Here is a 23,843-nt window from a genome sequence, read left to right as displayed (position 1 = left end):
ATGGATGCTAATTCAATTTAGAAAAAAAAAAAACACCACACAATACTACTCAATACAGAGGAGTATTTCTTCTCAAATTCTTCTAGCACCATCAACATTCTTCAAGTGTCTGAAATACTATTAACTAGCACCTTTGCATTATGAACAAAATAAGTACCTCAGTTCATGTCTGTCTAGGCCAGCACCTAATGAGGTGGATCGCACTCAAAGGAAAGTGTTTGAGGTAGTTTAAACCTTTGGAAGTTCGGGTTTTAAACTTCCCTCTGTGGAAGATATTCAGAAGCCACAAGTGGTGTGAATGTTCATGGTTTTTATTTATTTTTCAATTTTCATTTTGGTTTTCTTACAAAGGTTGACATTGTCCACAACAGGTGTAAATGTTGAAAAAAAATTCCAAATCTTTGGGGGAGGGGGAGAGGAAGAGGGGGTTAATGAAATTGTATTGCACAATGCTCTGGTCAATCTCTTCACTGTGGCCCACAATTTAAGCAAGGAGATGTGCAGAAGAAATGGGAGAATTCAGCTTTCAGTTAAAAAAGAAGACAAAGAAGAAATGGCAAAGAGAAAGTTTTTTTCAGATTCCTTTTTGATTTTTAATTTAGGTTGAGTTCGTTTATTTGAAACAGACTGGGCCGACGCTCACTTTGAATTCTTGGTCCGTGCCACCGATGTCCAAGGGGGCAATGTCAAGGAAGGGCAGGCGAGATGGCTTGTTTGTTTTGTATTCAATGATTGTCTTTCCCCATTCATTGGTCTTTTTCTGTGAAAAAAAAAAGAAAGAAAAGAAAAAAATACATTAAGTAGCTATTTCTATACCTACTGGACATTTGAACCTTAGATTTTGTAAGGACTACTTTTTGGCTTGTTTATGTCATTCTGAACATAGGCGTCTCACAACTTGCACAGGCTCAGCCTTGGAACTATAGCATCAAAGGTGTCTTTATAGTCTGTTTTAAATATGCATATTCCAAATGACATTTCTATAGGTATAGAATTGGTGGGTCTCTGTGTGTATTTGTATCTGAGGAAGTTGGGAGGGTACTCAGTACTGCTACTAGTAAATTTTAAATTTTCTATTATTTATAGGATTTATCTTGTAGAGAACATGCTTTATATTTCTCGATTATCATTTTTAGTTCGGGGTGTGTGTGTATGTGTGTGTTTGGGGTTTGGTAAGATGCAGTACTGCTATTAGTGAACTTTAATTATTTTGTACTTATAAAACATGTAGGGAATACTTTGCATATTGTTACTCTATCCTGTTTCTCAAATAAATGTTCCACCACTATTTTACTATTACTTACCGAGCAGCCATCTACAAGAACAGTGTAAGTGAATCTGCTGTTGCCCTCAGCAACAAGTTCAACATCATTGGAGCCCTGCAGAATGACAGCCTTATCCAGGCTGCCAGTCTCCTCATCCAGGTATGCGATGCTATTCTTGCAGTGGTAGGTAATGTTTTGGGAGGCATGGTTGGCCAGCAGGCGCATGAAGGCAAGTTGAGTAGCCATTTCCTTGGAGGTCACTCCTTCTACATTATATTCAAACTATAGAAAAAAGATGGGAAGTCCAGTTAAGTGAAGAAAGATTCAAAAACTGACAATAATTTTTTTAACTTGGTGTGAACAGGAATAATAGACTCAAATGAAAACAGTATTTTAAAAAGAAATTCCATCTCTGAATTCTATCTCTAAAGTATTGGTTACTTTGATGGAGATAAACATCACCAGGCTAAGGCAAGGTCTTCTGAAAATGGCACCTGTTTTGGTTAAGTGTTGATGTGTATGCAGATTTGTTAGAATAAAAGAGTGATAGGACAGACATTCAGACATTTTTCCTTTTTGGTATTTCTGTAATTTTCCCAAGTTAAAGTAGGTAATGTTGGAGAAAAGTTTTCATTAAAAATTCTGGAAAGCTGCTCACGTTCCAAAAATGCATATGCATGGCTGTGGGTTATATGCTGGCCAGTTCACCTTTACACTAAGTGACATTGGCTTGTTTCTTCAATGATTATCAATTAAGTCAAATTTGAATATTAGACGTTGAGTTATAAAAATGTGTCCACTCAATCATCTATCACTATGCAATCTAATACAGAATTGGATCTCAAGGAGCAGCAGGTTCTTTTAATCAGTCCATTTTGATAATGGAGTCAAACTCATATAATTAAAAAACAAACAATCCTAGAGAAATAGTATCTAGTAGAGGAAAGAATATTTGTAGGATTGCTCACCTGGCTGCCACCATTGATGGTTTCTCCTAACCAGACATGTTTCTTGGCTGCAGCACTCCTGTACCAGTTCTTGGCTTGAATGTTTTCAGGCTGGGCCTGGATGCAGGTTTCACCAGAAGAGAAATCACAGAATACTTTGATGGCATCCATAGTGCATCCTTGATTAGGGTCAATCCAGTAGTAACCTTTCCAGAAAACAAGATACAACTCAAACTTCTCATTAAGCAGACAGTTTAGGAAAACTGAGTATGCTTAATCCCATAAGTAACATTTTTGAACACAGTTACATTTGCTATTTCATTATTACTGGGAAAAGGGTGGCTAATTTTTTTAAGACTAGATAGTTTCTTCTCTCTTCTCTTCCAGGCAATGTCAAATTTGGGTATTTATCACAAAAAATGGCAAAATAATTTCTAAGGTAAAGTTGAGGATAGGTATGAGTTGGGAAAAGAAAATGATGCTTTATTAAGTCCATAATGTATTTTTTGGTCAGATACATCTTTATTGAAAATGTCAGTAGGGATTGATATTGGAAATTTCAATTTGTGAGAAAGGCCAGCCTTGTTGGACATTTTTGACCTACCACTACTCCACTCTGGGTGGCTGAGTCTCAGGTCACGGCAAGTACGAGCTGGATTCTTCCTGGAGCCTTCAGGAGTAAGAAGGGTCTCAATCTGGTTGTTGAGGGATTTTAGAGTAGCATCTACTTCATAGTCCTTGGGTCTGAGAGAAGGTTGTGAGCGAGGCTGGTCAGCCCTGTAGAAGTCTCCATCAAAATCATAACCACCACCGCTTATGCCAGGAGGGCCAGGAGGACCAGGAGGTCCAGGAGGACCCTGTGAGGGTAAGATGGGAGAGGAGCATCTTTGAATTACATGTTAGAATAAGAATGATCAATGGCAGCAGGCTTTCAATTGAGTTTCACACAAAAGCGTGTTTGGATAAATGAAAAAGAATCAAGTTCATGTAATAGATAACTTGCTCTCAGGTACACTTATAGGAAAGGGGCTTTTTAAAAAGCCTATTGCCCACAGACAATTCTTCAGCTATCTTTGGAAATCCATGGAGGTGGAGTTCCTCCAGTGTGTTGCCAAAATTCCCTTGGTTTAGTTGGAAGAAATGCCTTAGATTGGAGAGATACATTATTTCCCCCAGTTATACTTACAGCAGGACCTTGGCTACCCTGGGTGCCTCGAACACCAGCAGGTCCGACAGCACCAGGTTGTCCAGAGCGACCATCTTTGCCAACAGGGCCTGTAGGACCAGCAGGGCCCTAAGGAACAAGGACATCAATTGCATGTGAGAGAGGGAAATCTGATAAGGAGATCACTGCTAATATAATGCTTTATTTCAAAACTGAACTGTCTTTTGAATTCACCTACCCTGGGACCAGCAGGACCCACAGTACCAGGAGAACCTTGATCACCATGCGGACCCTTTAACGAGAGAACAGAAAAAAAAATTATGCTTTCTGAACACGTGTCAATGGATACATTAGTTTTTTCTTTCACATTGAATAGAAAACATTAGTTTCAATGGACTCTGGATTGAGAAAATTGAAAATGTAAAGTGGGGCTCTTTTCTCTCATTATGTCTATTATATTCAATTATTTCTTTTTCACAGCTATTTCAACAGTGAAATATTAGTCATCTCTCTAATGATATTTATTTTAAGTGGGGTTGAAGGATATCGTTACCAGGAGGTTTTAATATGTGTATCTTTTTCTCTCCGTTAATTCTTGCCTTTTTGTGTTGGTAGGTAATAGCATCATCTCTGAGAAAGATGGAGTTAGCCAGGGAATGGAACAAGGATATGAAGCAGGATATATTAGAACAAAAGCAGTGAAGTATCTGAAGAAGTGAACTGAAGGTCATTGAGGTCAGTTTATAGGATGGATGACCAACTCGTGCTTACCGCAAGGCCTGGAAGACCTTGTAATCCATTGTGTCCCTTAAGGCCAGGGAGCCCTCTGTGTCCTTTGTCACCAACCTCTCCCTTTTCACCCCGAATGCCTTGAGGACCCTGCAAGGCAAGAAAAGCATAAAGAGAACATTTATTTAGTCATTCATTTATGTAAAAATTTAATGACACTCCTCTATAAATGCTGTTCAATCATCTCATTTGCCAGACATACAAATGTTTAGATGAGTTCTTTCCTGGTAGTCTGCCTTAGTTTTAGCTATAGAAAAAGGGCTCCAGTCTTAGAATTATGTAAAGCAAATAAGCAGATAAACCTTAAGATACACCAAATTATCTGTATCAATTAAGTGTGGACTAAATATTTAAAAAATAGGAAATCTAGCCTCTATATTATATGTTTTCTGTATCTATCTAGCCACCGATATAATGGATGTCAGGATTGATTTTCTTATATATTAATTTGTAAGAAATCTTCACCATGTACGTACACTAGGGCCTCTTGGACCTACAGCACCGACAGGACCGATGGAGCCAGCAGGGCCCTGTGAATTGGGAAAGAAAAACAGAAATTCATTAGCTATTCCCAGAGCCTTCTTCCTGTGCCCCAGCCATTTCTAAGAGCAAAGTCAGAAGTGAGGCCCATGAAAAGCTTGAGGGACTCGCATTTACGGACTTACAGGTTCACCACGGTTTCCATATTTGCCAGCAGGACCCACAGAGCCTTGAGGACCAGGTGCACCTGCAGCGCCGGTAGGACCGATGTTGCCAGGGTAACCACGCTCTCCCTACCAAAGGTGAAATGAAGTTTAGCGCCAATCTGCCTGTATTCTAATCACTATTAAATTAAAGAAAGATGAAGAAGTGTGCTGACCTTGGGTCCAGGTTGCCCATCACGACCTGGGGGACCATCGCTTCCAGGATTGCCCTATAAAGACACCATATGAATGAAGTCAGTGCTCAGACTGTTAAAGAATAGGAGCAAGAACTTGCTAGGTTAGATGTCTTTTTAGAGATATTTTAAACATTTGGACCCAAATATAAAATGTGCTGGGTAAAGGCCCATTCTCCAGCCCAAGTAACTTTTCAAATTTTTAATGCTAAGAGAGGCCATAACATGCCAGTGATATTGTGGAGAAACAGACCATTCAGTTGAGGGACTTGCCACATGAGAACATGAGGCTCTCAGTTTTAAGTTTTCAAGGGTTAGACTCACATCACGGCCAGCTTCACCGGGAGCACCATTGACTCCAGGACTGCCCACAGCACCAGGGGGACCACGGGCCCCAGGAGGGCCAGCAATGCCCAGAGGACCAGGTTCACCCTAAAAAGGCAGAGAAGATGAGATGACTTCGCTCTCATTGGATAGCATTCTAACCTCACCCTTCTGAAACAATCCCCCAGGAAATTCTAGTTTAAAGAGAGAAAGAACATAGAAGGGGAACAGGCTGCAATGTGACTGGATGCATAGTGAGCGTCCCCCTGGCCCTCCTTTCTATTCACTTAGAGGGTCAGTTGTGCAATGATGGAGCATTGCTGTGCACAGGGAAGCTTGTTACATCCAACATCCCAGTTGAATGGAATGGATAAAGTTCCTAGAGTTTATAGAGATGAGATGGTTTCTAGTTCTTGTCACAGGTAAGGTTAAATGGAATGATTCAGAACTTCCAGTTTCATTCTGCAGGATGATGCCAGCATTTCCCATTGCAGGGAAGTCAATGCAATGAAAGCTTATGTTGTTCTCAAGTGCGTAGAAAGAACAAAAATCATCCTGCATAATGTTAAGCTGCTTTATCGTTATAGTGTGTGTCTAAGTAAGGTGGTATTAAAGCTTCTTAGATAAATGACATGCGATCTGTATAAAGAAAATGCCATGAATAAAAAATCTTAAGTGGAGTTATTCAGTGATCAATCTGTCATGTTTGAAGTGGCAGCTTTTAAAACCTTTTATTATGTTAATGAGAACCAGAATGATGTCAAGCACTCACCAGAGCACCAGAAATACCTGGCAGACCACGTTCACCTCGAGAGCCAGGGAGACCCAAAATACCAGGAGCGCCAAGAAGACCCTGAGGACCTGGGGTGCCAGGAGGGCCCTAAACAAAAGTGAAAATACTGAGCATTACTACAAATACCCTAGGTGATAACATAGCTTTGCTTGAAGATTATGTGAATGAGTTGTCCTCAGTTTAAAGAAAGGTTAGTGACCTTCTAACAGTGGGACACATTTTTCCTTTAGTTGTATCTTGGCAGGTATAGTTTTTTGTACCTGCTTCTTCCTTGAGGTCAATGGTACAACATGCTGTGTGTGTGTGTGTGTGTGTGTGTGTGTGTGTGTGTGTGTGTGTGTGTGTGTGTGTGTGTGTAGTTGAGATTCGTAAAGTCTTCAGGGGAGTAGAATAAAGTGTTTATAGATTCTAAGCAGGAAAGCAAATTTTGAGCTTGACCTCTAAGGTTTAATAAAGGCACTTTTCACAGCAGCAATAACACCTGACAAGGCATGTTTAAGTATTTTAGTAGCCTACTGAAATGATTAATTTACAGCACAGTGGCCACAAGCATGGGATTCTATTTGAATCTTGGTACCTTAAGTGACCTCAATAGTTTAAAGGGCTGATGTAACATAAAAGTTGAGTTTCCTTGTTTACTCCCATCTCATCATTCCTATGATGTTCTTTCTGAGCATCTGCTCAAGCCACCACATCCCCAATCTGCCGTGGACAGGTTGTGTGGTTCAACTGAGTTCTACTTCAGAGCCTGCAATAGGTATCAACAAATATATGCTGCGTAAGGATTTGTAGAGGGGCATTATTATTATTTGGGGTCTGGGTGATGTCCCTGAGCTTTTGTGCTCAAAGCTAGTGCTCTACCACATGAACCACAGATCCAGTGCTGGCTTTTTTGTGGTTAATTGGTGATAAGAGTCTCATGGACTTTCCTGCCCAGGCTGGCTTTGAACCATGATCTACAGATCTTAGCTTCCTGAGTAATTAGGATTACAGGTGTGAGCTATTGGTGTTGAAAAAAGAGGTGTTATTTTTTAACTCATTGTCAGATATTAAGAAAAAAGAGTTTGAAATCACTTACAGCAGTACCAGGCTCTCCAGAGGGACCTTTCTCACCAGTAAAGCCAGGGGGACCAGATGCACCTGTTTCTCCAGTTCGGCCAACTGGACCCTGGTCACCACGAGGACCACGAAGCCCTTCTTTACCAGCAGCACCAGGGGGACCAGGAGGGCCAGTAATACCCTGTGAGCAAATATACACTATCATTTACTTTCTACTAATTATTATGGGCCTGGAAATGAGAAGCAGAGGTTGGTTGTAGCTATTAAGATGAAAACTGTGTGATACCACAGAACAATACCCCAGCAATGTTGGGACAGATTTAGATTTTTTTTTAGAAAAACATTCTCATGAAAAAAAAAAACTTCTGTCTTCTGAGATGTGAATAGTTGAGTGAATAGTGATTATGAATTATTGAGTCAGTTTCTATGGCCATTTTCAGTGACAAAAAGCAATGTCATGCTGCTGGCATCTGGCATATTGAACTCAGAACTATGAGGAGACAGAAGAGTTTTAAATGAATGTGACTTTGGGTTTCTTTTTGAACAAAGCCAACATTGACATTTGTTTACAATTGAAGAATCACATATGCTCTCAACTAGGTTTAATTAAATGCCTACAGGGAATGAAGATTTTTTTCTGTTATGAACCTCTAAAAGGATTTCAAGAAATCAACATCTTTGCTACTTTTTTCCCCCTGAAACCTTAACCAGAAGACTTAATCCTTGGTAATTAATTAAATTCTCTTGAGTCCTGACAGGAGAGTCTGAATCAGAATTAAATTAAAGACCAAACCACCTTTAAATTCAGGGACAATTATACTTCAACAACAGAGGCAGAATGTTAGCCATAAAGGGTAATTAGATATAGAAATATCTGATATGTGACTAAAGCCTCTCTCTTTTTTTTTTAATACACAGACATCATGCCTCTGAAAGGGGACTGGTGCTTGCATGAATTAAAGCCTTTTAATCTGATCTTATAAAATGCAATTTGTGATGATTTTGCCTTCATGATTTAGAAAAAAATTGATTTTAGACCAAGAAAGTAATAGCAAATAATAGTCAATGTATCACAGAGAGTTTCTTACTAGTTTCCAACCAGACGCTAGATCTTTTAGCTTGAGTAAATGAAAACTTATGGAGTGTTTGACTTACACTGGGTCCAGGGGGACCAGTCCGTCCAGCAGCACCAGGGAAACCAGTCATACCCTGAGAACCAAGCACATTACAATTCCATCATTAAACCAACTCTAAGGATGTGCACAGAACAGAAACTTCTTTGACAAATCTTCTCAAGACTAACATGGACTAAAGAATAAGTAGCATGCAGCCTCCGGTTGGTATTATTTAACCAGAACCATGGTAGCCCCTTCTCCACATGTCTTCCTTCTCAGCAATTGCAATGCCCATATTGTGCATTAAGGTTTTGATAGACTTTTTTTTAAAGGATGTTTATAAGATTAATATAAGATACAATGACACTTATGCTTATTTAAGTATACACAAGAATGTATACACTTAAGTATAAGTAACCATCTTAACTACCAGTCTGGGTGCTAGGGACATAGGCACTATCTATAGAGGAAGCTACAAAAATGACCTAGAGCATTAAGGCCCTTCCTACTGAGCAGAAAACATCAGTGGAGTTCACTCCAGGAGATCTCTGGGTCTTTAGAGAGTTAGTTTGATAGTACTGGATGCAAAGGCAAAGACTTGGCCAGGCAGAAGAAGGACATACACAAAAATATATAGGGCACTAAGAAAAGATTGTATTTACTTCAGAATTAAACTGCCTGGAGTTGACATTGGGTATATTATCTCAGTCAAGGTGGTAATAGCATACACTGGGCTGATGTGCAGTTGGGACTAAGTTACTATCCAAGTAGCTGACCTTGGATACAAGATTAGAATTGCTCTATTAAAATGAACTCGAATCTTAGGACTCTCTTCCCTCTTGTTCAAATTTACCAAAAATCTCAAAACTTTCAGACTGTCCCTAAAACATTCTAAAGAAAAGTGATGAGTCCACTGTAAATACTCACAGGGGGACCTCCATCACCACGACCTCCAACAGGGCCAGGGGGACCATTTGGACCCTAAATGCAAATAAAAAGATAAGAGTTAAATCTCTCTCTCTTTCTCCTACCCTCTCCCCCACACTCATGAACACACACACACACACAAGATCTTATAAATGTTATTCTTCTTAGTCAAGATAATTATTCTCATATCCATTAGAAGAACATTCAGAAATGAAAAATTGATTATGTCATATAAAACAAATGTTCTACTTCAACATAATCATCCTATGGGTATTCAAGAACAAAAATAAGATAACATCTACAAAACTCTTAGACACTGTGAAGTAAATTGTTAATTAAAAAAAATCTATGTATAATTCCTGGAATACAGTGGGCACTAACTGATATGTGTGAAAGTATATAATCTAGGGGAATGTACAAACACTGTGTTAAACAACACAGAATTCACTTACAGATGGGCCAGCAGCTCCGACGGGACCCGAGGGACCAACAACACCATTTTCACCCTTAGGCCCTTTAGCACCCCTCTCTCCTTTAGCACCAGGTTGACCAGCAGCACCCTGTTGGAGAAAAACAGTTAATAGCTCTGATAGTCTGACTCACTCTGCTCTCCAACTTGGGATATCTACAGATGAAACTTCATTATGTGATACTCACAGCAGGACCAGCGAATCCATTGGGACCAGCAGGACCAACCTCACCGCGTTCACCCTATGGAGGAAAAGGGATTTAAGATGTCTTAGCAAATCTTAGGTTCATAAATGTCTATGGGTTTTGAGACCTGAGTGTCAAAATGACAGATTTCTACTTACAGGGCTACCTCGAGGACCAGCAGGGCCAGCAGGACCAGCAGCACCAGCTTCACCCTGTAACGGGACCAAAGATGTGTTTGTTAATGTGCTTTCCACAGGTGTTCCAGGAATGGAAGGGACAGAGAACATTAGGAAACAGTGGGCTATTGTCAGAGTTAGCAGTTGTCCTGGAAGAGATAACTAATGGACATCTCAGAGGAAAATGAAGTGGATTCTTCCTCTTCATATTGTTGTATTCATTTTAAGAGTTCAAGTGGTATTGGCTGTACAGTTACAGACCACTATAAGTCAGTACCCACCATACCAGAAGGACAGTTTAATTTTTAGATGGACATAGGACTGATCTATTAGCTGCAATCTTAGCAATACGATAAATAAGGCATGTTTTAAATGGTCTGTTTGATGTGAAATAGGCGTGCTATGTATTTTATTGATTTCCTTAAATAATTGAAAGCTTTGAGGAGGCTTAGTGCATTAAGATATTGTTAATGGGCAACAGGGAAAGTCTTTAAAACAAATGACAGGGATTATGTATAGATCAGATTGCTAGTACATTTATAAGATGGGAAAGAGAACTTTAAACACATAGCATTTGTTTCCTGCTGCCCTACCACAGGATTTTAAATATGTGGCTGTTCTACCAAGCTGTAGAAATTAATTGCTGGAGCTCTTGGGGACTAGCACGCGCAGGAAAGGTTTAGTCAGTGCTATCAGTTCAAGACAGATACATGGAAATGAATACTCACTCGGTCACCTGTAGCTCCAGCAGGACCAGGGGCACCTACAGCACCAGGAGCACCCTAATGTCAACAAGGAAACATGTTTTATTAATAACTCTCCACTCCATCAAAAGTGAACTTGTCATTCTCTGCTGTTAAGTGTGTATACATGTTAGTTGATCACTAAGAAAGCTCCTGATACATTTCAGTTCCAGTTGTTAAAGAGACAATAATATTAAGACCTATCTTAAAATTAGTTGGAGGACAAAAACACTCCAGTAATAAAGGTTGTAAAAATGTGTAAGGCACGGGCAGGCTGGAGATTAGGGAGAGTTGAACTCTTGTAGAAGTCTCTGGAAAACAGCAAATGAGTAGTGCTATTTGGGATCCTTAGAATTGGGTGATTCAAGAAAAAGACTACTAGGAATCAGCTACAGGGAGAGGTGAAAAGAACCCAAGTAGACTGGCCTAGAAATACCTCTGGGTAATTATACCTAGATAAAATATTTTTGTCATTGCCTTGGCATTAAGGCTGCTCTTAGACAGAATCCCTAAGGCATATATGTGAATAGCTGTAACACCTTGTTAGGGGTTCTGGCTCTTATTTTTTAAGATAAATATTATTTCTTGAAGCTGTCTTACCACTTAAAAAACAATCATTAAATGTTATTTATTAAACCTTGAGCTTTGGGTCTGCAATTTGTAACTGGTATATTTAAAACTATGGGAGGTAGCAAATTCAGGTTGTGATTTTCAAAGGGATATGCCTAATTGAATTTTTCTGTTGGAACATGTAAAATAATATTATTAATGATCCAGAAAGGAATGGAATACTATTTCACTAAACTTGAATTCCTTTCCTCCCTGCTTCCTTTCCCCCCCCCAATGGTTCTATTCTGGAAAGTTTCTCAATTGAAACGAAGGAAAATGTTAAACAAAGATCTAAGTACAAAGTAAAAATTTACTCACACGAGCACCATCTCTGCCAGGGGTACCTATTTCACCTCTGAGACCAGTTTCACCCTGAAAGTATAAAGCAAGAGCAACATTTTTGGCACCAAGTTTTAAAACCAGAATTTGTTGGAGGTGATTTTTTTTCTTTGCAGACGATGTTATGATGCTGTTAGTCATTTAAGATGGAGGAACTTTCAATCCTACAGGGTGTTGAATGAAGGAGAAATAAGAGCAAAGTCCTCTCTAGAATATCACTGAACATTTTTTTTTCTACTTCCGATACACCCTTCTGATACATAATCAAGCAAGGTACAAATTCATGTGGACAGAATTGTGAGGCAACATCACAACGGGCTGCAGTGCCTGATCACTTTTATGGCATAACTAATGCAGCAGCACGCTTGACAGCTGTTCAATATAGCTTCTTCCCATTAATTAGGGCAGAATGAGGCATTATTGTTAGTGGCATTAAAATGAGCCTCATGTATTACTCAACACCATCTGTTTGCATGAAATTCCATGGTAGCAAGAAATTTTGCCAGATTAGTGAGTTCAGAAGTGTGTAGGTGTTTGGTGGCAGAGGGAAACGTGATAGATAGATGGCAAAATGCTACCAGACTACCTGCCAAGAATTGTAAAAAAACAAAACAAAAACAAAAAAAACTAAACACCCCCCCAAAACAAAACCCACAAAAATTGTTCAGCTTTCATTGCTTGAGATCACCAATGGTGTGTAAGGTCTCTAATACTGACAGGGTACCTTTTCTCCTTTGCCTCCAGGTATCCCAGCAGCACCCCTCTCTCCTGGGAGTCCACCAGGACCAGATGCACCAGCATTGCCAGGAGCACCAACTGCACCGGCTTCACCCTTGAAACAAATACATGTGAAATCAATTATTTCAGTAGCAAAAGAAGAAAGTGGAGATTCAACCTCTTGGATTTCCAATTTAAACATTTAATAGCATTCTTGCTTGCTTAGAGACACAAAAGAGGGCCATTGAGAAGAGAAAGAATATAACAAGGAGATACTATTAATGACAGGATGACTAAAGCGAAGAGGGTTGTGGGAGTGGGTGGTTGTGATTCTTCTTTAACCTGTTCCCAATCCTCTTAAGGGAGAAAGGTGTGGAAAGAGGAGAGACTAGGTTAATGGGAAGTTGAGCTTGAAAAGTGTTTGCCCACAATCGCCTTTATTGGATAAGTCTCTTAGCCCAGGCAAGAAACATGGAACAAAACCTTGTCAACTGGGGAAATGTTTGTGTTTTAGTATACTTAAGAATGGAGACTATAGCTTCCATTTTTATATAAACCTTACAATTCTATGTACTTAAAACCTGTCTATTGGCTCCTGCGATGAATAGATCCCTCAGAAAACACCATCTCACACCACTATATTTTCTTTCTCATTTATTCTCTCCCTCTTATCTTGTTTCAATTTTTTTCTCTTTTATACCATTCCACATACTAAAATTGCTTCTTGTGACTACTCTTCACATTCTTGTCCTGGAAGGTATGAATCAGAAGTAATATGATTTGCCTTCTTTTATTGTGGTTCAAGTAATCCATTTTCAGACATGGATAATTCCATATCTTAAAATTGAAACCACAGATTCTCTGGTGGAACAACATAGAAGTTTTAAGACCTGTTGTGAAAGTGAATTTAGTGCCCAGTTAATTTTCATTACTCTATGTGTAATACTTCTACAGAAGCTGCTTCTCTAAAAATAATGGTCAGATAAAAAGGATGGTTCTAGAGCCAAATGAAGGTTTAAATGATGTAATGAGGAAAGAGGCAAAACTGACACTAATTACTAATTCATTATTGTTTGTAGAACACTCTCATCCTTGCCACTATACTTTTTCTCTTTTGAAATAGTTCAGGTGCCCTGGAGTCAGCAGTAAATTGCTATGTGTTGATTTGAGGATCATTACAGAATTGGAAATAAATGAAATCTGAAGACATTTTTTTTCTATTGTAAAGGATTTAGTTGTTCTAGGATACAGGGGTCATGCAGCTAATCCACAAAACAGGAAGTTTTACCTTGTTTCCATCAGGTCCTGGGGGTCCAGAAGGACCGCGGCTTCCAATAGGACCAGAAGGACCAGCAGCACCACTTTCTCCTGGGGGACCACGTTCCCCCTGTAAAGGAGAAATGACAAGTCGCTTTTAGAGACACTGTTTTATGCCCTGTGGCCCATGTTTGCTTATATCATTAGCCCTGATTATTTCACATTTTCAGCAAATTAAAATCTCCTTTGTAATTTATCCACTGATGAAATGAAGAGAAGGGGAAGAGATAGAAAATGCCTGTGGTCTCAATTCAAAATGTGCTGCTTCTAGGGCATAATTATTTAGAAATAGGTTACTTTTTAAAAAATCCTCTTTGCTGTAATAGTTCTACAGGTAAAAATAAATGTCAGTTATGCATTCTAGTTAAAGGAAAAGATTGTGGTGCTTTAGATTATGTGTCAGGTATAGGTAAGATTATATTCTTTTATCTCTACCACCTTTTAAATAGTGCACTGATACAACACTTAAAATATTCAACTGGGGCCTTACAAGTTAATCCATTTACCTCCAAATTTGCTCTAAATATAGGTAGAACATGACACTCTCTGGCCCAGAATATTTGTCAGAAGATCCACATTGCAACTCTGTCAAAGGACCTCTCAATAGCTGTGGTTCCATGGTACTATGGTTTATGAAATGAGTTTTGGTCTTCCTATCTAGTAATACAATGTGATACATTAACTGCAATCCTTAAATCATCCCATGTATGCTATTATACATAGACAAAAATCATTTTATTTGTGTATTTTATTTATGTATTCAGACATGGATAATTCCATCTATTTTAAAGTTGAAACCACAGATTCTATGGTGGAGCAACACAGAAGTTATAAGATATGTTGTGAAGGTGAATTTAGTGCTCAGTTAATTTTCATTACTCTATGTGGTGGGATGTGAAGAGGGTAAAAGTTGATTCTCTAAAAATAATGACCAAATATATAGAATGGTTCTAGAGTCAAACCAAGGTTTAAAAAATGTAATAAGAACTCGACTCATGAGTTCAGCTTTAGACTTTGTGCATCAACATGCACTGCAAAAAGTTGACTTCAAATTCTAAGATAGTATTATTTTCCCTTGGTTCAAGCTGAGCAGTGACTCAACTATATAATACTTGTTTGTGTAAGTCACTGCTATAATACATATATTAATTCACTTACACTTCTTGTACCATGTGGTTATTGCATAAGAAATATGAGCAATTAAATCAAAAAGCTTATTATTTATTTAGGTATCTAGTATTGCCTACAGATCAGACCTGATTGCAGGAGAGGGCTAGGATCTTAATGTAAGGATAGGCATCAGTAACTTCATTACTCCTTTTAAAAACAGATTGCCAGAACTTTATGAAAACCAAGTAGCACTTACTCTTGGACCAGCAGGACCAGGGAGACCAAATTCACCAGGAAGACCCTAGGCAAAACACAAAAGTAAATAAAGCATGGAATATATTGTATGATCTCTAAATTTGTTTGTAATCATGATATTTAAAGGGTTCCGAAAGAATGATATAAACCTACAGGGGCACTACCTACAGAAATACTTAAAGATACAGAACTTTCAGTTGTGTAGGGAAGGTATAAAAAGAGAATTCCATTGATATCAAAGATGGTCCTGTGATATAACTTGGTATCAGAAAATGTACATTTTTTAATTTTGCAGCAGTATCTTTAAAAAATGACAAAGCAGACTATTGCCTTTGATAATACAATAAATAGTAATGAACAAAATCAGACATTGCCTGTTTTTAGTTATATAACAGACTGCCTTCTTAGCAGAAATTATCATATTCTTCTGTATATTAGCTAGTTAATTGTATACCCAAGTGTATCTCTTTTATTACTGACCAGCTGTCTCCTTAATGTGCCCCAGTGTTGACAAAGGAGACCAGGCCACAGAATGGAACTAAATGGAGGCACATTCATCACAATTACAGAGAAAATGACTCAGAACTCATGCTCTGATTGTGGAGAACAGTGTTACGTCTGAATGCCAAGATAAACATTAAAAGCAATTTTTCAGAGTCTGGTTTGATGGAAAATCAGTGCATTTATGTTTTTGCTGTGGAGAAGGAAATAATCTGTATTTTAATATTACTGAGAACAAAACAAAAAGTAAAGCTATTATATGAAATGTGCATCAATAGGGCTTACTTTCATAATGTGATGTTTCATTCCATCCATAAAACAAAGTAATTTGAAGTAAAATAAGTAACTTGTTTTATTCTCTCCCTCAGCACCAACTAGACAGAACACTATCATTAACATATGAAATATGAAATTTCCTTTTGCATATTGGAGTGGCACTGCAGTAAGTCATTAAACAGAAGAAGATTCTTAATTTTAGGTGAATTCATTATCACTTGGTTTACTCACCCTTTCTCCTGGTTTTCCAGCTTCTCCAGCTGAACCTGAAGGACCAGGCAGACCCTAAATGAAAAAACATACAAACCTCAATCTTATCATCATGTGTAATGGATTTGCTCATAATCCGATTTACGGGGGAAATGACTTAACATCAGTCTGGGCAGGATCATGAATTCCACAAGTTTTCTTTGACAAACTGCATTCTGTAAGTCTGGCAAATGGATGTCCTGAAGTTACCTATCATCCCTGTGTATTTGGGTAGGTTTAGACCATTTGTCTCCATGGCTTGGAATAATAACAAGACCTATATTACCCCTTGTCTCTGTACTTGGAAACTTAGCAAAATGATTAGGGGTTTCTAGGTCATATGACTGGGTGTCTAGGTAAGAATGACTGGGTGTCTAGGTAAGAATTCAAGTCCCCACATTGAAATTAAGAGACAAGAACCACTCATCAACATGTGAAGCAGGAGATGTTTCTCTCTTGCATTTCTATGTCTCTCCAGTTTGTTAACTAAACTCCTTGCTAAACTTAAAACCAAACAAAAACACCTTCTGCTTCAGTTCTGAAGCCATGTTTGGTGTGGCAGGGAAGAAGGAGACAGTGAATTATAGTAGAGAGTGTGGCCATGGGCAGAAGCTTAAATGTGTGTGGCTCACCTGGAAGCCTGGAGGGCCAGCAGGACCCTGCTCTCCTTTGCCACCTTGGACACCCTGAAAGCAACAAGTCAGACAGCATCAATATCAGTGCTTGCCCAGGCTCCTCCTGGCTATCCAATATTTGGACTAGAAAATGGCAATGGGAGTTTTAAGGGACTAGATACCTTCCATTGAGGAAAGGCTTGGGAGTGGGAGGAATACTCACTTGGGGTCCGGGAGGCCCCTGAGCACCATTGTTTCCATCAGGACCTGGAGCACCCTAAAAATGTTTAATAGAAAGTTTGATGGTTACATGAGGGACAAGCAGTCTAAGATGCTTCAAAGAAACTTTACAGTTAAGTCCTCAAAGCCAAACTCTCATTTTGGCATGAATTAAACTCCAAGACCTGAATGTTGACTACTAAGTTTTGATATGTTTCAAGGGAAGTCCATGGTTGGAAGAGATTTATTAAGGCTTGAGAATATTACCACATAATGACACAGTGAATAAATTAAAGGCCATAGGCCTTTTTAGTATCCTTGTCTTATATTTCCATTTGTTTAGCTCACTGCCTTCCCTGTGTGCTATCTTTTTGATTGTATATATATTTATATATGTTTTATTGTAAAGATACTGTTCAGAGGGGTTACAGTTACACGGGTAATGTAATGTAATGTAATGAGTACGTTTCCTATCAACCATTGTTACCCTCTCCTTTGTTTTTCCCCTCATATGTGCTATTTTACAATGGTCATGGGACCCTTGAGGATACCAGCTTAGAAAGAAAATCTCAGATGATATTCCATAACCCTAAAGGAAATATTTTTTGGGTGTCTTCCATGTAAATAGATTTCTCTGGCATCAGCACCTACCCGAGCACCAGCAAGACCAGGATGACCTTTATCACCATGTTTGCCAGGTTCACCCTGTAATAAAGATTAAAAACAAAAAGCAGTCTTACAAATTTAACATCCAATTAGTGAGAACAGTTCTGAAATGCTGATTTCTTGCTTGCTTGTTTTTCTGAGCTTCCTAATTAAAAAAAATTGATAATTTGAGTCATGATCCATCCTCATACACAGTAAGAGGCTCCATCCACAGCAAGAGGCCACTGTATCTTTGGAAGCACAGATTTAGGAAGTGGTCTTTCAGCTGGTTATGATAATGTGGTAAAGGTATAATTTAAATGTGGCACACGGCCTCTAGTTGTCCTGTATTGAGGTAGACTAGACTGAGAAGCAGGAGAGAAATAGGAATTCTTGCGAAATGTCCTAAACAAATACTGAGGAGAAAGGAAGTTGTGATGATCCTTACAGTGGGGCCTTTAGGTCCAGGAAATCCAATGTTGCCAGCCTCGCCTCTTGCTCCAGCTGGGCCAATTGGGCCAGGCCGGCCGTCGATACCAGGAAGGCCCTGAAACCAGAGTTAAAAGTTTGCTCAGCATACACCTGTCTCCCAACCTCAAGCATATGATGTTGCCACAGGATGAAACAGCAATCGTTTATTCGAATGCATAGAACCTCTCATATAAAGTGTCAATAAATTATGAATCAATTTTCCTTTTCTAAATAGGATGTCAGTACACACACACCCAATTCAATCTCATTTGTAGGCAATTTTTCTTCTCTTCCCTCTTCCCATACCCTCATCACCTGTTTCAATTTTCCCTGCCATGGTTTTCTTTTCCCCTTCTCTGCTTTCAGTCCTGTGTTCATTTGGACTCCATAATTACAATCTATTACTCTGCCTTCCCAGATGATGTAGGTGGCTGATACTTATTTTCAATGCATTCATGTATAAATAAGCCACAAAATTGACTTGATAAGGGTGTAATAAGTGTCCTTGAAAATATAATAGGATATGAACAATACTTACGACAGGACCTTCTTTACCAGTTGGGCCAACGCTTCCGGGGGAGCCAGGAAGACCCTGCCAAACAAATAAGAATGCTTTCAGGTTGACGCTGGAAGTTCAGATTAATTGAAATCTCAAAAACGTAGTTTTCCCTCACTTTTTGCTTATTGCCTAATGTACATTATTAGGGATATTAGCTACTAGACAGAAGGTACAAAAAGAGCTCTGAATTTTTTCCCTATTTTGTGTATGTTTGTGTGTGTTCCTTTTTCCTTTATTAAATTTTAGTGTAACTGATCCACTTCCAGATATCACAAGAAACTTTTAAGCAGCTGGCTATGGGGGCAAAATGTATCATGGTATTTATCCCATAAAAGAAAAAAACTAATACTTTTAGTAAGTCATTTCCAAAGTGGATTTTTTACTGCTGTATTTGGCATCTCTATTATTTGTTTATGGTGCAATTACAGACCATATTCACCCATAGGAGATAATGGGACAAAAAAATTACTGTATTGCTATGGGTCAGAGTGTCTATAGCTCTAAAGGTCATTTTTCCATAGATAGTATGATGCTGAATACATTATAACACTTTGTGGTTGCTGGAAAAATGATTGCACTTATGAATCTAATATATTATTAATAATGTATAGCCCTCATACATTGTATGAACACTTTATACAAAGCTCACATATCAAAAGATTCATGCTGATAGGAGGACCAGTCTAATTGATATACTAGAAATAAATCTGTTCTCTGAAAAATTTAAAAACCCTTTGTCAAGTAATAAACAAGATGTTTATGCAATAAGCACATAAAAACATCTACAGAGATTTGATGAAATTAAATGAAAAAATAATTGTCTGCAAGATCACCAAAAATTTTCTTTAGATATTTTTATCTTTTTCTTCAAAGTTAACTAAACCCTTTGAAAAAGGACAGGGTGACAGATCTGACTTGCTGAGGAATGATCTGATACTTACTCGGGGTCCCATGAGACCAGGCTCTCCAGGACGACCAGAATCTCCATTGGGGCCTCGGACTCCAGCAGGACCACTTGAACCACGATTACCAGGAGGACCCTATTTTAAAAAAAAGAATGAATGAAGCGCATGATAATGCTTATGACCCATCCATCACCAGAAATATCTAGCTTCTTCACCAGAAATTAGTGATGGACAGCTTACCATGACACCAGCTCTGCCATCAGCTCCAGGAAGACCACGAGAACCTGGATTACCCTGCAGGAAAGTCCATGAACCAGAAAGGAATCAGGAGAAAACCCTTGAATCCCATAAGGCAAAGCACATTAAAACATGGCATGATCCCTACAGAGAAGACGGAAAACACAAACCAAGCCAAACTTTGTCACCCAACCCCAAGGGAATATGTGGAAGCACATCTTGCAAAAGTAGGTCAACATTGTTTCTGAACTACTTTTATAACATACCAAATTTGAGAGTCACTGATTTAATAAAACAGATGGGAAGCAGATGCTTCTTTCATCTAGAAAAATGCTCTCAGCAATTTTGACCAATTCCCAATTAAAGGGTGTTATCATCTGCCTGTAGTGTATCTGGGTTGTGGAAACATTTGGAACCTACCCTTAGCCCAGGAGGTCCTGCGGGACCAGCGGATCCAGGTTCACCATTGGAACCTCTCTTTCCTTCTTCACCACTGGGGCCAGGAAGGCCTTGGGGACCAGCAGCACCCTATTTAATGAAAAGAACAAGAGAAAAGGAAAAAAAAACATTTATATTGTATCCTGCTAGATATAAAAGTGCATTGAAAGGATAGCCCACAAAATTGTGATCAGAGAACGACTTACAGGCTCACCCTTGTTACCAGTCTCTCCTTTGGAGCCAGCTGGACCAGGCTCACCCTAAGATCCAACATAAAAACCGTGGTCAAATGACAAATGTTAGTTAGAACTCTTTTAGCATACACATAATTTGGAATATTTGTGTGTTAAGATAAAGACAGACTTCAGTTCTCTAAGTTCATACTTAAATGGACTACCGGGAATGAAATGGTGATGGTGGAATGGTGACTACTTTGTAGAACTGGGTCTCATCTATCTTGGAAAAAGCTTAGAATAGGAGGATGTGTGCATGCATGTGCATGCATGTGTGTGCGCCTGTGTGTGTGTGTGTGTGTGTGTGTGTGTGTGTGAAAAAGAGAAAGAAAGAGAAGAATGTACATGTCTGTACATAAAATTATTTTAAAAATAGAAACTAAAAATACCAGGGAAGGAAAATAGGAAGAAATAAAGCTGGTAAAGACAACGGTAAAGTGTGTATTTTAGCATGCCGAAAGCCATGGCTATGACCACTTACGACAAGTCCTCTAGGACCAGTAGCACCAGCAGCACCCACAGGGCCAGGAATACCACGGGGACCAGGGAGGCCGGGAGCTCCAGCGACACCAGGGAGGCCCTGATGGAAAACAAAGTGTGTCCATCATGAGGGAGCGAGGTGGAGAGTCCGCACACATTAAATGCCATTAAACCCATGCTGCACATTTTACTCACAGCAGCACCCTTAGAACCAGTGAGGCCATTTGCTCCAGGGTTGCCCTAGAAGGAAGAGGAAAGAGAAAGGTAACACTTAATTGGACCATTTCTGGTCTCCTTTGACTTTATCTTTATCCTTGCACTCAGTAAGGCTACTCACAGGAGGTCCAACAGGGCCAGAAAGACCTGGAAGACCCACTTCACCACGGGGACCGGCAGGACCAGAAGCACCAGGACTGCCAACAGGTCCAAGTTCACCCTAAAAGGAAAAGGAACCAGGAATTAGCCAGGAAATAATGATACCAGTTCTCTCTGCCATCAGCACACAACATTTTAAGAAATGGCTTCAGAATTACAATCATTTACCTTTTCTGGTTTGTGATCCATGATTTTTGATTAGGGATGGGGGTTTAACATTCCTAGCCTAACTCTGCCATTTGGCTATGCCAACCCCATCTCTGTCTCTTGGTGGCTAAGTGTGGTTCCTAGTAGTCCTGACAAATTTGGCGTTTATTTCATAGGGGCTGCAGAGAATCCATTTTCATGCTATGCTTCTAGTGTGCAAGTGCAGTTAGATGTTCTATTTCAAACTTGGATTAAGAAAACTGATCATTCTAGAGCCACTGAAGGGAAGGCTATTTAAGGTAACCTCTGTAATGATCTCTCTGCCAACACAGTTCTGATCTTTGGCATTCTATTGCAGTGTTTATCAAGATAGTGACAGACAATGGTCACCAGTGTTTTTACCTTGGGACCGGGTGCACCTGGGAAGCCTGGAGGGCCAGCAGACCCAATGGGACCCTAGAATAAAGAAGAAGGTGGAAGAAATTTCCTGTTATGTAAATTAAGAAAACAATGATGATAACAACAACATAAGAAGGTTGAAGTGGTTTTGAGTGTCTTGATCTTATGCATACAGTTACAGAAGAACCTGATTTCTGGTCTGTTGACATTAGGGTCTCAAGGAAAACTTGTCAAAGTAACCAGTGTAAGGTGAATTTTACTTTATATATCAATCCAGTATTTATACATAACCTATACTGCTTAAAAATAATCTCATAGGACATTTGGCAAAGTGTCTAAAATAATGGCATTCCATAGGAAATTAAGAAACAAGACAGCTCCTGCTCCATACGTTCAACCTTTTGAAAGTACCCATTGTTAAAACTTACAGCAGGACCCACAGGACCAACACTGCCATCACTGCCACGGGCACCCTAGGAAAAAGCACCAAGAAAGAAAGTCAGATGGAAAGTTAAAGAGCAGACTTCAGAAGATAAATTAAAGGGAGAAAAAAAAGAACAAAAAATGAGACACTTACAGCTGGTCCGGGGGCACCGACCCGTCCTCGCTCACCAGGAAGCCCACGAGCTCCCTACAAGTAGAAATATGTTCAATAAAATCCAGAATGCTATTTTTTTAAAAGGTTACAAACAGCATTTGCTTTGTCTATGTCTAATTTCACACACACACACACACACACACACACACACACACACACACACACACAAGAATCCACTAAGAATAAATAAATCTTGTTCTAATACAAAGTAAAAGGTAATGGATTTCAATTAAGCATGCAAAAGGCTATTAGAAAAGTATCAGAGAATACAATGCCCAGTGAAATGGTAAATAGCAAAAATATTAAAGAAGTTCCAGCCTATAAAGATTGTACACATTTAAATCTGCAATAAAGTAATCACTACTTACTGATTGACCTGGAGTTCCATTTTCACCAGGGGCTCCAGGTTCACCCTACATGGAGAAAAAAAATGAGGTTTTGTTCATTATATGGATGTACATGTATTTTTGTTCATTATAATATGTACATATGTACATATGATTACATATATTCTGTCATATTATTTTTTTCTGTCATATTATTTTAACTTGAACCATTCATGTATTTTGAACATTTCTTACACACTTAGATTGTTTCTCAGTTATCCCAGACACATATAAATTTCTAAAGTGTGAGTTTTTATTTAAATATACCAAATATCAAGGTACCAGAGGTATGCTGCTATTTGACTATATTAGACTATATATATAAGCTTATATATTAGGAATGGAATCACAAAAAGAGACAATACATCTGCTTTCAATATGAATGCACTTGAATATTTAAGTTATTTTGAGCACTTAATGTTGTCATTTTCATAAGTCCTCATGAGAAGTGGAAGCTTCATAATACTATTTTCATAGCTGTCATAGGATTTCCAATCTATACTTTCATGCTTAGTAAAAACCATAGTGTCTGTAGTAGGCCCACACATACCATGGAACATATGAAACATCTTTCCTTCCAGATGAATCTCATTAAGGTCTAGAAGAAGCATGGTTCCTGAGACTGTCCTTCTATGTGAAGTATTTTGTCTGGAAATTAGCACCAATGTGGACACTTTTCTAACCACTAAGTGCATGACTTTGGGCAAGTCACTAGCTCCTACTGAGTTAGTTTCCCTTGTTCTCTGTGAGAATCCACAGAGCTCCTTCCAGCTCTAGCATTATATGGTACTGTGATTAGTAGTCTGAGCTGTTATATTGGGCTCCTGGGAGAATGAGTTTGACCTTATCCATTTTTGTGGCAGCTGGAAAGTTAGAACAGATTCTCCATATTCACAACTCCTTTCTGCTCTCGCTAGTATTCGTTACTCA

At 38.9% G+C, this 23,843-nt stretch overlaps 1 protein-coding gene across 1 annotated transcript in view; it reads right to left on the bottom strand.

Annotated features, from left to right (window-relative positions):
- Positions 1-295: 295 nt before the first annotated feature.
- Positions 296-23,843, bottom strand: part of Col1a2 (collagen type I alpha 2 chain) — a 35,294-nt gene continuing 11,746 nt past the window's right edge. Inside the window, exons 13-52 of the mRNA XM_069996508.1 lie at positions 22,896-22,940; positions 22,507-22,560; positions 22,358-22,402; positions 21,933-21,986; positions 21,346-21,444; positions 21,204-21,248; positions 21,010-21,108; positions 20,502-20,555; positions 20,278-20,385; positions 19,861-19,914; positions 19,657-19,755; positions 18,695-18,748; positions 18,134-18,232; positions 17,692-17,745; positions 17,045-17,098; positions 16,840-16,893; positions 16,190-16,243; positions 15,183-15,227; positions 13,788-13,886; positions 12,507-12,614; positions 11,762-11,815; positions 10,820-10,873; positions 10,074-10,127; positions 9,919-9,972; positions 9,714-9,821; positions 9,262-9,315; positions 8,375-8,428; positions 7,239-7,400; positions 6,140-6,247; positions 5,368-5,475; positions 5,026-5,079; positions 4,832-4,939; positions 4,643-4,696; positions 4,149-4,256; positions 3,616-3,669; positions 3,399-3,506; positions 2,817-3,069; positions 2,234-2,418; positions 1,305-1,547; positions 296-760 (exon numbers count right to left, since the gene is read on the bottom strand). Of these exons, the coding sequence (XP_069852609.1) occupies positions 614-760; positions 1,305-1,547; positions 2,234-2,418; positions 2,817-3,069; positions 3,399-3,506; positions 3,616-3,669; positions 4,149-4,256; positions 4,643-4,696; positions 4,832-4,939; positions 5,026-5,079; positions 5,368-5,475; positions 6,140-6,247; positions 7,239-7,400; positions 8,375-8,428; positions 9,262-9,315; positions 9,714-9,821; positions 9,919-9,972; positions 10,074-10,127; positions 10,820-10,873; positions 11,762-11,815; positions 12,507-12,614; positions 13,788-13,886; positions 15,183-15,227; positions 16,190-16,243; positions 16,840-16,893; positions 17,045-17,098; positions 17,692-17,745; positions 18,134-18,232; positions 18,695-18,748; positions 19,657-19,755; positions 19,861-19,914; positions 20,278-20,385; positions 20,502-20,555; positions 21,010-21,108; positions 21,204-21,248; positions 21,346-21,444; positions 21,933-21,986; positions 22,358-22,402; positions 22,507-22,560; positions 22,896-22,940 (3,501 nt within the window). The 3' untranslated portion in view covers positions 296-613. The remainder of the gene's footprint in view (positions 761-1,304; positions 1,548-2,233; positions 2,419-2,816; positions 3,070-3,398; positions 3,507-3,615; positions 3,670-4,148; positions 4,257-4,642; positions 4,697-4,831; positions 4,940-5,025; positions 5,080-5,367; positions 5,476-6,139; positions 6,248-7,238; positions 7,401-8,374; positions 8,429-9,261; positions 9,316-9,713; positions 9,822-9,918; positions 9,973-10,073; positions 10,128-10,819; positions 10,874-11,761; positions 11,816-12,506; positions 12,615-13,787; positions 13,887-15,182; positions 15,228-16,189; positions 16,244-16,839; positions 16,894-17,044; positions 17,099-17,691; positions 17,746-18,133; positions 18,233-18,694; positions 18,749-19,656; positions 19,756-19,860; positions 19,915-20,277; positions 20,386-20,501; positions 20,556-21,009; positions 21,109-21,203; positions 21,249-21,345; positions 21,445-21,932; positions 21,987-22,357; positions 22,403-22,506; positions 22,561-22,895; positions 22,941-23,843) is intronic.

The sequence above is a fragment of the Dipodomys merriami genome, unplaced genomic scaffold, assembly GCF_024711535.1.
Source record: "Dipodomys merriami isolate MVZ:Mamm:240054 unplaced genomic scaffold, mDipMer1.0.p SCAF_5, whole genome shotgun sequence".
In the NCBI taxonomy this organism is placed as follows: Eukaryota; Metazoa; Chordata; class Mammalia; order Rodentia; family Heteromyidae; genus Dipodomys; species Dipodomys merriami.
This window is presented reverse-complemented; position numbering and strand designations above follow the sequence as displayed.